The 13449-nt window shown below is 36.8% G+C and overlaps 1 protein-coding gene across 3 annotated transcripts in view; it reads right to left on the reverse strand.

The window, feature by feature from the left end:
* Positions 1-3722: 3722 nt before the first annotated feature.
* Rchy1 (Ring finger and CHY zinc finger domain containing 1) overlaps positions 3723-13449 on the reverse strand; it is a 59041-nt gene continuing 49314 nt past the window's right edge. For 2 of the 3 annotated variants that reach the window (XM_073968153.1, XM_073968154.1), the window contains exons 3-7: positions 9019-9180; positions 7152-7310; positions 6806-7084; positions 4460-4559; positions 3723-4385 (exon numbers count right to left, since the gene is read on the reverse strand). In XM_073968153.1, coding sequence (XP_073824254.1) covers positions 4366-4385; positions 4460-4559; positions 6806-7084; positions 7152-7310; positions 9019-9180 — 720 coding nt within the window. In that variant the 3' untranslated portion in view covers positions 3723-4365. Of the gene's footprint in view, positions 4386-4412; positions 4560-6805; positions 7085-7151; positions 7311-9018; positions 9181-13449 lie in introns of those variants that run through there. The other variant, XM_073968152.1, reaches the window with a different exon arrangement.

Raw genomic sequence — 13449 nt, forward strand, 5'->3', positions numbered from 1 at the left:
ACGCTCCTCAGCTGCGATAGATGGAGGATGTAGTCCGAGTACTTTATTCACACTATAATTGCTTAAGGCCTTTGAAACTGCGTCCGTGTGAATGCTATTCAATCCTGCTTGATATGCTTGTTGATCTAGGGGTTCTCTCCTGTATCGTTGGACCTCTCCCTCTAGAGCATGGATATCCTTCCTGATCTCCCTGAATGGGCCGGGCCTACCCACAAGATGGTGATTGGGATGGCTCACACGATAACATCCAAGCAGGTACTGCAACGAAAGCATCTCATTGTGTTGCTTTACAGGAAGAATTTTTGCCTCCTCATGTAGATGGTCCACTGAAGATTTGAGGAGGCACCCTGTCGCTGTTCTCAGGGCGGCATTCTGGCAAGTTTGAGTCTTTTTCCAGTTCGAATCACACAATCTCGGGGACCAGACTGGAGCCGCATAGCTTACCACAAACCGACCTATCGCGTTATACGTGGCCAACAAGGTTTCTTTATCTGCACGCCAAGTGCTGCCGGCCAGGGACTTGAGGTCCTTGTTCCTACTTTTCAGTTTGTCGCAGATAGCTGTGGCGTGTGCGTACGACGTGAATGTAGTGTCGAATGTGACCCATAAAATTTTAGGGCAGTTTGTGGTCGGAATTCTGCTACCGTGGACCACGACATTCAACTCACGTCCAAACTGCGCTGTCCATGTGGTGAACAGAGTGGCTGTAGATTTTGTGGGGGAAATCTGCATATTCCTCGAATGGAAAAAGGTGGTAAGATCGGTTAAATAGTTGTTCAGTCTCTCACAGATGTCATCAGGATAGGTACCCGACGCCAGGATCGTGCAATCATCCGCATACGTCACGATCTCAATGCAGTCTGGAGGGGGTGGAATACAGGAGAGGTAGAGGTTAAACAGTTCCGGAGATATCACCACACCTTGGGGAACTCTCTGTTTCACTCTACGGGGTTTGGACTTCTTATTCCTGAATTCCACGTACGACTGGCGTCCACACATATAGTTGACTATCCAACGTTTCAAGCTTGGCCGGAGGGTTGTCTGCTCAATGTCCTCAAACAGCGTGGAGTGCCTGACTGTATCAAAGGCTTTTGATAAGTCAAGCGCCACCATCACTGTTCTATCGCACGGCCGTCTCTGGTTGAGTCCTTTACAGATATATGTGTTAATGGCGTGCAGCGCTGTTGTGCTGGGGCAGTTACGGAATCCATGTTGATGATCGGCAACTTGATAGCTATTTCTGATAATGGGGAGGAGCAAGGCCTCAACTGTCTTTACTACTGGCGACAAAAGCGAAATCGGTCTGTACGATTCACTTTTGCTGGCATCCTTGCCTGGCTTCCGTAGTGGGACCACCCTGCCCATTTTCCAGACTTCGGGAACAACGAGGGTGGCTAGCGACAAGTTGAAGACTTTGGTGAGATACTCGACTCCCGGCTCATCCAGCTGCTTCAACATTACCATGGAGATTCCATCAGGGCCCAACGCTTTGGATGATTTAGCGTTCCTGATGGCATTGGCAACATCATCCATTGTAAATACGTAATACTCTTCTCTTCGCCCTGCCACTCTCGGGATGCTCGACAAACTGTCGATTGAAATTACTTGCGCACCTCTTCGGGTCAGTCAACGTAACGTCGCCAAACGTGACTGAGGTCCTATCTTCCCTTCTTTCAGGGTTCGAGAGTGACTTAACCGTTGCCCACAATTCACCTATACCGGCTCCAATGTTGCAGCTCTTCAGATGATTTAACCATTTGTTCCGCTTATGCTCGCCGACCAGCCTGTTAACTTCCAGTGTCAGCTCCCTGACTCTGGGGTCATTGGGGTTGATATGACGAAGCTCATCACGCTTATTTGCTAATCCCGTCGCCTCTGCTGGGAAATTTAGTCTTACTTCGGGTATTCGACCAGCAGGGATATGGCGAGCGGCTGCAGCAGTGATGATGTCCCGGAACGTCCTTTCCGCTACCCGAACATCAGAAGGATTGGGCAATTCTCTGAAGCGGTGATTTGTGAACTCTCTGAAACTCGGCCAATCAGCTTTTTTATGATTGACGAACGTGCGGCGTTCAGAGGTGATGAAGTCGGGTGGTCTACTAATGGAGACAATTATGTGTACATGTGTGTACAGATTTTGTGTGTAAGCTTTCTTTTTCTCTTACAGACTTTGTTGAACTTTTTCGCCCATTGATGCTGTTTAGGATTTATTATCGTCCTTTATCCTATCGTATCTTTATCTTAAAAAGATCTTATTATAAATGTTGAAAAAATGGTTAAGTCGAATATTCCCGCTTATTGAGACCTATATGTTTTTAGTTTTTCGTGGCTGATGGACCTTTGAGCCTCACCATTTAGGGAAATTTGAAAATATATCGTTTTTCTTAATATGGGAGATACCGTGCCACCTCCGAAATTCATGCCTAGATGTAAAATGAAATTTGGTTTGTAAGTTTTCGAGATATAATTTATCAACAAATATATAGCATTTTGGGTCACGGGACATTCCTGAATATTAGGTTCAGTAGTTTTTGAAAAATAATGTATTGAAAAGAGTGGACGTGGTCATCCGTTTTCAAGATATAACATATTTAAAACAGTGGGCGGGGTCCGATATTTTGGCTCCAAATACATATGTACCTAGGGTCGGAGACACAACCCCATTGTCACCCAAAATGAATGCTGAAACGGATATAATCAGAAGTTTAGCATATATAGCGTTTAAAAGAAATATGTGGGGAAGGTACCTTCACCTTCGAAACTCATTAACACGGCAAACAATGAGCTTCAAATGTCATGGAAATCGGTTCAGTAGCTTTGGGGATATAACACATTTAAAAAAGTGGGCGTGTTCGAGTCCTTCGGCTCCAAAGAAGTTCCTAGATTAATTCGTACATTTTCAAACCGATACATTCGTTATTATTGCAAATGCAGCGTTTTTTATATTCAACATAATATGCAACCTATTTTAACAGGGAGCCATCCGTGTACAATTTTCAGAATCGGTTCAGTAGTTTTGTAGATACAACATATTTAAAAAAGTGGGCGTGGCCAATTTTTCTTTCTTTCCATATTCTAATCGGTCCAGCCGTTCTCAGCTGATGCAATTACCAACGCAAGACGTTTTAAAAAATATGGTATAGGGAAAGTTCCCCGCCCCTCTGAAATTCAACAAAATATATGTATATTCCCTGACAATTTCAGGAAAATCGGTTCAGTAGTTTTTGTAGAAATTGAAAAAAGTGGGCGTCGTAAAATTTTCTTTCCTAACTTCAGTTGGGTTATGACGAACATTTCAAAACAAAAAAATATGTATATATGTACATATATCCAAATCGGTCAGCCGTTCTCAACTGATGCAATTAGCAACAAACTTCATTTGATTTTTATTTATCAAGATATTATTTTCTTTTATTAGAAGCAACCATGAAAAGCGGTGACCGTCCCAGTTTCTGCAACTGAAATTTGCTAGCTTCAGTTGAAAGTTGCCGATCGGCAATTCAATTTTGGCAACTCGTTACGCAACTGAACCATCAATCGTTGCATAATCGATCAAATAATTTTTTTAACCATATCTCTGATTTTTCTGGCGATCATAAGAATAATACATAATCTAAGAAAATTCCAATTTGATTTGTCTCTTTTTCGTTTTTTTATTTAATGGAAGTCTTCCAGATAATTGGTTCACATTTTAGTCCCATTGCAATTAATATTTTGGTATGTTTATTTTCACTTAAAAATAAATATTTATTGAGGAAATTAAATACTTTTTAAATTATAAATACTTTGTGAGTTAGAAATTTAGATTGAACAAAATATTATTATAGAGAGAACATTTATAAATTGAAATGCAATTACACTACACTTATTTTAATATTCGCTATAGTAATACAATAAATTTAACAAATTATATTATGTAAGATAAATTCATAAAATTGTATGTCATTAAATACTTTTTGTTGGTCTTTTTGCTGTGTTATTTTTTGAACACATCAATTTTACCTTTCGATAAAAAGTAAAAAAAAAAAATATTCGATGCCAGCTCGAATTAAGAGTTTATAATTCAAATTAAATGCAAATGTAGAAGAAAAAAAGGAAATACTTTAAAGTAAGATAATAATTAAATTCTATACCAAATAATAGAAATAAAATAATAAGAAAAGAAATAATTCCATTACAAAATGACAAGCCTTATAAAGATATCTGCACGAATACCACCTAACTTTGTTGCTGTTAGGCACTCCATTGCAATCTATCAAAAAAGTGCATTGAACTGTCGTAAAATGTTCTTATAATAAATTGGCAGCAAGCAGTACATTAAACGCATATTTCAAGCATTTAAATGAGAAGGCTTTTTATCCAGTGTCATGCTGATGTAGGTTCATCTAAAAAAGAGAACAAGTAAAATTTGTTTAATCTTGGATGTAAGTTAAAAAAATAAATAAATTGTTACCGTTACCTGTCACCAAAGACATGCGTCTCTTGACATTCTGTGTTGTATTATATGCCCCACAATGTACACACTTTAAACCAATGTAATGAAATTTTGTCTTCGAAGTCTATAAAGAAAGAATAAAACATAAATTACGTACAATAAATGTTTAGTATTTACATTTATACAGTTAAATGTGTGTTTTATTTTATTTCATATAATTAGGAAAGTTATATATATGTAGATGCCTAGCTATTAATATAGTAGACTAGATTCTTAAATTTGAACTAATGTAGCAATAAACACGTGAGAAAAGGCTATAGTCGGTTACGGGGCCGACTATGTGATACCCTACACCACTACCTCTTTGCATTATCTTTTCACTCGAAAACATTTCTTTTAGGGAGATACGAAAGTTTTCACCTATTACCAACATCACCATCATCAATATGCTTCTATCCATATCTGCGAGAAAATTTCGTGATGATCCGATCAAAATTCCGACCTGTAGTGTGATTGCAGAAAAAGTGAAAAAAAAATGGATGTATTACCGACAATTGCGATATCTCTATTATTTGACCACCTACGCCAACCTACTTTGCATACTTTTAAAGATGGGATTTTCTACTTTCTAAGTCAGGCTTTTCTTTTAGATGGTCCCCAACCAAAGGTGTGATATCCGTCATTATTATTAAAATCGCAAAAATGAAAAGTTGGGTTTTATTTGCGACTATTGTGACATCTTCGTTGTTTGATCACCTACGAAACCTACTTTACATCATTAGAAAGGTGATATTTTCTACTTTCATTTGGTATACCCCACACAGAAGCCGAGATATTCGCTTTGGAACCGTTAGTCAAAAAAAAAAACTGAAAATATACTGAAATATTTTGCTGAAAAGCAGCATCAACACACAGCAAAAAATGAAGGAAATCAAAAATCCGTTTTAGCAAAAGGGCCCGATTTTACTAAGAATTCCCAATGTTACTGTTTAAGTGATGTTCACATACAAAGTTGAATTTTTTTGCCTTTTCCTCAAACAGTGTCATAACTTAAAAAATTATGTGTTAAAATTTCTTGTCAATATATTGAAAATTCAAGGAGTTGCAGATGTTTTATTTCAAGTTTTTCAGTCCGTAAGTCTGTTCAAATCAAGATACAGCTCGCAATACTTAAGATATAGCTTTATAATTTGGTACATAAGTTTCCATTACTCCTAGGATGTTTGGTATTGAAAAAGGGTTATATCGGTACCCGTTTTGATATAGCTCCCATAGACCGGTACTTTCCGAGTTTCGGTATTTTGGCGATTTTAGCCAGATTATCTTAAAAAAATTTGATATTTATCCTTCCTTGGGGTTACAAAACCTTCCCCTAGATATTTGTCAGTATATATCCACATATCGATATAGCCCCCACAGAACGGCATCTTCTGATTTTCGGAATTGTTACGGTTCTAGCCAGATAATCGTATCAAACTGGCTGAACTTTGGTCTGTAGTCTTCTTTGGGCATACAAAACTTTCCCCCAGAAGTTTGTTAGTTTGGTCCAAGTGTTCATATAACCCTCAAAGAACGGCACAACCCGATTTTCGGTATTTTGAACGTTTTAGTTTCTTTATCGCACCGAAATGGCTGAAATTTAGTATTTAGTTTTTGATATATATAGAAATGGTTAAAATTCCGTATATAGTCTTCTTTGGGAATATACAACATTCCTGTTGAAAATTTGTCGATAAGGCCACCTTTTGATACAGCCCCAGATTTGCTATATTTTGAAAAAATTAGCCACGTTTTTTTATAGCCCCCATAGAAAGTACCTCCCGTCTTTCGGTAATATGAAGGTTTTATTTAGCCACTGAAATGGCTGAAATTTCATGTTTAATTTTTGATAGCGGGTTCTCAGATTGTAAGGTAAACGATACTTTCATAGAATATAGAAAACTAAGTATTCCATTTTACTTCAATATGCTCGTGGTGGAGGATATAAAAAGTTCGGTCCGGCCGAACTTAAAGCCCTTGTTACTTGTTTTTTAATGTGAATGAAACTTGATATTGATGAGTGTTAAATATACTTCGAATATGCGATCTTCAGAAAAAACTGCCTGAATTATAAATATGTTGTGAAAACTGCTATGCTATGTTTCTCAATTAAACGGGTTGGAGAAATGAGTAATCGAAACTCTTGAGAGAGTAAAAAAAATTAAAAATCTTTTTCGAGGAATTATGATTGTTTTTTAGATTGAAATGTTCATCAATATTTAATATTAATTGCTTAATTAATTAATGCTTTGAGTTTTGCATTCATTTCAGAAGCTTCTTGTGTTAATTAAAAAAAAAAACATCAACATATTTCACAGTAATATTACTTACCTTATGGCAATCATTGCAGAATATATGAATTTTTTGGTTTTCATATTTTTTCGGTATTGGCATCAATTCAGCCTGAGCATCTAAATATTCCCATAATGCTGTCATGTCAATTAGTGACGTCTGGCACGTGGGACATGTATAATGACCCGAAGCCAGCAATTGATCGAAGCACAATTTATGCAATAAATGACCACAATCGGGAATATGACAAGGAATACGTGAGGTATGTATGTCTCCCAGACAAACGGGGCAATGCGATCGTGAAATATTTTCCACACACTGAAACATAAAAATTAACCATAATAGTTGTATAATAAATTATTGGCATAGAATTTTATATACATACCCTATGACCTGCAATTTTCAATTGTATTGGTAAACACATATCACACACCTCGCAGTGAAAGAAGTTATCTCTGCCTCCAATTCGACAAATACCACACTGCCTGCAGTGGTATTGTCGTTTATCCGAATCATCAAATAAGTTACAAATCAGACATGTATACTAAAAATAATAATGAAAGTATTTTATTATAATTCGTTTAAAATAAATATAACAAAAATTAATACACTTAATACAGGTTTTTGCGGATGTTCAATATTGTTTTACAAATAAACTGACAATTGTTATTTTGTTGTTACACTGCGAAATTATAAATATAAGGAAATCGTAAAAAGGTTTCATTTAAAACAAAAATTGAATATAAAAACGTATGCAAATATCCTTCTTCTGCTAAAAGCGCAATTCCGATACGCAATGTCATGTAAGTTGTTACTCTTTGGCTAAAAGTCGTAACTACTTATTATTAAATTTTTAGTGACTAAAAATAACTATTATAACTGATTTTTGGTAAACGAATTTGGTTTCGAATCGTCTTGAAGAATCAGGCCATAAATGAAAGTTAATTTGGAAAATATGCTGAAGCGGCTTAAGAAGATCAGCTTAGTCAGTGAAAAGAACGTACACCAAGACCTCGTTTTGCGTCGTTGATACGTTCCGAAAAAACACGACTCAAAGTGAAACGACGCAAAGCGAATTAAGATTTTCTATGGAAAGCCATGTAAAGTTCGGAGATAGGTTCCAGGGTAAAAAACACTATTTTTCTTGTTGGAGAAATTACTTGAACAACTAGGAACGCTAAGTGCAAAATTATAGCTATTTTGGCCAAAAATGTAGTTAAAACCATCAAAATACATGAAATCGGACTGTACCAAAACGTGGGCCTATATTAATTATTATTGGCAAAGAAGTTACTGGGAACACTAAATGGTAAATTATAGCCAACTCGGTCTGAAAATGTAGCTAAAAAGGTCAAAATATCTGAAATAGGGAGGTACCGTTATATGAGGGCTATACTGAAACGTTGACCGATGTAGGCCATCTTCGAACTTGATCTAAGTTCAGACCAAATACACATATGTAAACTATTTCAGCCCTCTATCTCAGCTCATTCGGAAGATAGCGTTATTACAACAAACTGACGGACGGACATACCTACATCAACTTAGAATTTTACGCTGATCTAGAATGTATGTACTTTATAGGGTCGTAAATGATTATTTCAATGCGTTTCAAATGGAAAAACAAACACACTACACACACTGGTGGAGGGTATAACAAAATTAGGCACTCAAACTCAAAACAACGCAACATCGAAAATCGAACGATGCATAGTGAAAATTAGTATTAACGACGCAACTTCGAAAACAACTCAAATCGAGGTCTTGGTGTATATGATCTAACAGATTGACCTATTATTCTCTAAAAATAGTTATTTAAATTAATTCGCCTTTGGTCCCCATACAAATTCCTATGGGAATAAAGATGGGGCAGGAAGCACGGGTTGACGTTAACCGATCGTAATAAATTTTTGTAGAAATCGTTTTTTAGCCACAACAATGAACTGGTAAAGTTTTTTCGTCGATTGACCTATAAATAAGGCCTTTAGAGAGTTTTCGTGAAAATTCACCTTTGGTCCCATACAAATTACTATGGAAATTACTATGGTTAACCGATCGCGATAAAATTTAATATATACGGTTTTTGGATGAAATCGAAAAAATAGGGGGTAGGCCTAAAATAACCGTTTTTTGGTCCGACCTAGTATACATATAATATAGGATTAAGTTTCAACACGAGAAAAAAACTCATGTAAAAGTACATATTATTTTATGTAGTATTTATTATAGCAATTGAAACATGCTGAACTTACTTTTCCAAATCGTATTCCACAATTTTGACATCGATCTTGAACCTTTTGTCGTGTATTGCATTCCGTGCATATCAGTTCTGTGAGGGTTTTTCGATCGAAATGATGAGATTCATTTTCATCGTGACAAAAGCGACATTTGTAGAATTTATTGCAACATGGAGTCTGGAAGTAAAAAATGGGAATATTAGATTTTAAAGAAAAAAAAGACTTTAGTGAAGGGGATATTAGGGAAAAATTTACCATCAACAAACTCTAGCCTAGCGATTGTCTAAATCAGCCAAAGAGATGACAAAAAACATGCAATGCCTTTACTTTGAACATAATTATTATGAAGAACATTAGATGCAAATGACTTCGTACTCTGCCTAGTTATTAGGGTGGGGCGATGTGAATACCATTTTGGGTCCTTCGCGTTTCTGATTCCTGGGATTGTACTAAGCAATAAAGGCCACTGCCTCAAAGAGCGTTCCAATGCTTTTGCGATGTACTAGAGAGTTCTTAATTATTGTCTTGGCTACAATTCTTGTCTTAGTTTTGGAGCGAAATGATTTGGCTGTTATATGCAAAAATATCCAAAAAATTGGATAAAATTCAAAATCAGGAGGCACAATTTTCACCGTAGACATATGGTCTGGGGATTTTTTTTTGCTCAGTACAATCCCAGAAATCAGAAATGCCAAGGTCCCAATAAGGTGTTTTTTCTTCCATACAAATCGCCCCGGCCTACTAGTTATACTATATTTTTTGTTCATTTCTTTCCATTTTTTCAACAAATTATTTTGTTTAAATATATATGTGCATATGTATATGAGTTCAAGCTATAATAGTAATACGTATATACAATTTCATAATACACCCTGCCAGCAAAAACTATCGCGGAAGTGACTTAGGCGTGTCGCCCAGGGCGATGAAAACAGTCGCGGCGATAGTCGCAGAAGTCACCCTGAAGTGACCTCCGTTGTGAAGAAATTAACCACGCCGGCGTGTTGTCTTGGAAGTCACTCCAGCGACACTTCTAGAAGAACAATTTCCGCGATAGTTTTAGAAATTAAAAAAAAAAAATCTATTTATTTTTATTTAAATTTTTTTATTTAATTTTTTTATTTTTATTTATTTTTTTATATTTTTACTTATTTTTTATTTTCCTTCTCTTTTAGAGAAATTATTCTTTGCAATTTCTGCCTACATTATTTTGTCATTTTAAAAATGTGATGTTTTGTTGCCTGACTTGGGAAGCGAACCCGGGCCTTCAGAGTGCAAAGCGAGTATGCTTACCACTGCACCACCGCCTCATATAATCATCAGATAGAAAATGTTCTATATTTGTTCAAATGTGTTGAATCATGAAATAAATGTAAACAATCGCCTTGGAAGTCACTCAGAAGTCACTCCGAAGTGTCGGCATACGCGATAAAACGTAATCACAATAAGACTATAGAAGTTGTTTGTGTAATTCACCAACGATCTTCCTTGGCGTGCTTTCGGAGTGACCTCTTAGGCGAGGGAGTGCAAAACTCACTTCCAATTGCTGGCAGGGCATATACATATTACCTTAATTTGTTGTTGAGTTCAGTAGAATTTGTTTTCTTTGCTGACTGACATATTTGTACCATATTTGACATATTTGTACCAATTATATTATCTACTAATATATTGGGAATACAGAACAATGTTTGCCAATGCAATGTATAAATATTAAACTCGGTTCACCGTGCCCATACCGATTAATAGGAGAAGTAACAATGGAAGAGTTTAATTTGATATAGCCGTAATGGTTTATATTGACATGAGTGATTAAATAATTGTATGCATTTTTTAATATTCAGGCATAGAAATACAACCCCTAAATAAATAGCTAATAATAAATTAATAAAGTCGTTGTTTTCTACAAAAAGGGAAACACGTTTCCATGTTAGAAACGTCTTGTATTTCAAAGACGTTGACCCAAATGGTGATTTGAATAGATACTATTTGATTACTGTACAGGACGTATTATGTATGTACATTGAAATTAATTTTTAGTGAACTTGTGCTTACTTAGTCCAAAACTCAACATGTTGTTCGTTTGAAGGGCTTTGAACACCAAAAAAGTGTCAAAGAATTCGACTTTAAAATTTTATAACAAAATCATACAGGTAATTATATATAAAAGTAACGTTTACTGATATAGTTCTTAATTATATGGCCAGTAGTGCGATTCTCTAACTCATTTTTTGAGTTATGTCCAATTTACATTAGCAACTTTTTCGTCATTTGGAGCTGTTTCGTCATTTATTTGCTAAAACAGGCAACAACAACAGGCACCGACAAAAATCGGTAACATTAAAACGCAAAATTATGAATGAAAATTTCAAATAAAAGTTGACAACACTGTTGCTATTGGTAGAACTTAACGACTGCTTTTTACTGGTCGCTAACTTACCCAATAATATCGTTAATTGCTGAAATTATATGCATATTAATTTTACCGATTTTTGTCGGTAAATCAAAAAATGAGTTAGAGAATCGCACTACAGGTCGATTTAGAACTACAAAAGAGTAGCATCTTTCTATGAGAGCTGTATGAAGTCGTGGACCTATACTGATAATTCTCTTCCACAATATTTTATACCACTATGGAAAACTAAATACCAAACCATAACCTTCAAAATACCGAAAATCGGGAGGTACCGTTCTATGGGGACTATAAGAAGACGTGGACCTATGCCGAAAAATTTCAGGCGAAAAGTTTTATACCCTCAACAAAGACTAAATACCAAATTTCAGTCATTTCGGTGTGACAATAAGCCTCAAACATTCAAAATGCAGAAATTCGAGAGGAACCGTTCTATGGGGGCTATATGAGACGTTTTATACACCCAACAAAAGACTAAATACCACAAACAAACATACGTACACACAAACTGCCCCCAAAAATCAAGTGGTCACATTTGACCCTACGCTCAAGTCGTGCGCCCATGCCACAGTTATCAGCGACAAACATAAAGCAGGAACAATGTTCTCAAGTTCCTAGATGGTGCAGGTAAGGAAACCTTGTTGACCACATATAACACGATAGGTCGGTCTGTGGTGAGCTATGCGGCTCCACTTTGGTCCCTGAGATTATGTGGTATGCATTGGAAAAAGATTCAAACCTGTCAGAATGTCGCCCTGAGAACTGCAACAGGGTACCTCATGTCTTTAGTGGACCACCTACATGAGGAGACAAAGATTTTTCCAGCACAGCAACACAATGAGATGCTTTCGTTGCAGTACTTGTTTGGGTGTTACCGTGAGAGCCACCCAAATCACCCAATCAGGAAGGATATCCACGCTCTAGAGGAAGAGGTCCAACGTTACAGGAGATAACCCCTAGATCAACAGGCATATCAGCCAGGTTTAAATAGCATTCACACGGACTCAGTTGCAAAGGCCATGAGCAGATATAGTGTGAATGAAATCCTCGGAGTATATCCCCATCTATCGCAGCTGAGGAGCGCCGCTGCCATGACAAAGCAGAGTAGTTTTGACTCAAATACGCTCGGGATATTGCAGTCGCCTAAATTCTTATAGGGCAAAGATCGATCGCACTGTGCAAAACATCTGCCCAGCATGCGGCATGGCCCCCCACGATACACTGCACTTTTTCAACTGCCCTGCCAAACCGACTCATCTAACTCCAGTGGATCTGTAATTACATCCCGTCGAAGCAGCCACTTTCCTGAAACTGGAGATGGACCTAGAACCAGATTGAGCAGAAGAACGAACACACAAACATACAATAATAAACACAGTTACAACAACTAATTACAAAATTTCAGCCGTTTCGGTGGGGTATTGAGGGCACAACCTTCAAAATACCGAAAATCGGGAGGTTCGCTCTGTGGGGCCTATTTGAAATGGTGGAGGGTATAAAAACTGAATTTGACCATGTTTGGGCACACCATGTTATGAGGTAGTGAAACCGTTATACATGGTTTTCTGTGTTTGCGATGTTGCCTTTTCCTATTATTCGTTTCAAGAAAATCGCTAGTGTGACCAAGGACTTAGGAATAAAGTTTGAGATATTCTACTTGAGGTACAACTCTTTTAAGCAACACTAAATACTTCAATTCAGGATGATTCCTTATGTGGGAACCACGCGAATTCTTAGACCTAGGACTGCCATATTTGTGTTAGACTATTTTAGGGTCTCTGATTTTAGTTCGATATATTAACTAGAAGTATTTTAGTCACAACTTCCCATGTACAGTGGTTGCCAATACATTTGCAATTAAAACTTAGTTTAAGTTTGAAGATGGTCCATATCGGTCCACTCCCTCGGCTGCCTCCCCCACAAAAGTTCAAAAATTTTCTGTAAAATGGTGTGAACGATAACTCTCGAAGGGAGCAATTGATTTGGTCCAAACTTTGCTCATCGTATTATTCCTTACAGGTATAGACCGGGTTAGA

Source organism: Musca autumnalis, unplaced genomic scaffold (genome assembly GCF_047663935.1).
Source record: "Musca autumnalis isolate F117 unplaced genomic scaffold, ASM4766393v1 scaffold_2, whole genome shotgun sequence".
NCBI lineage: Eukaryota > Metazoa > Arthropoda > Insecta > Diptera > Muscidae > Musca > Musca autumnalis.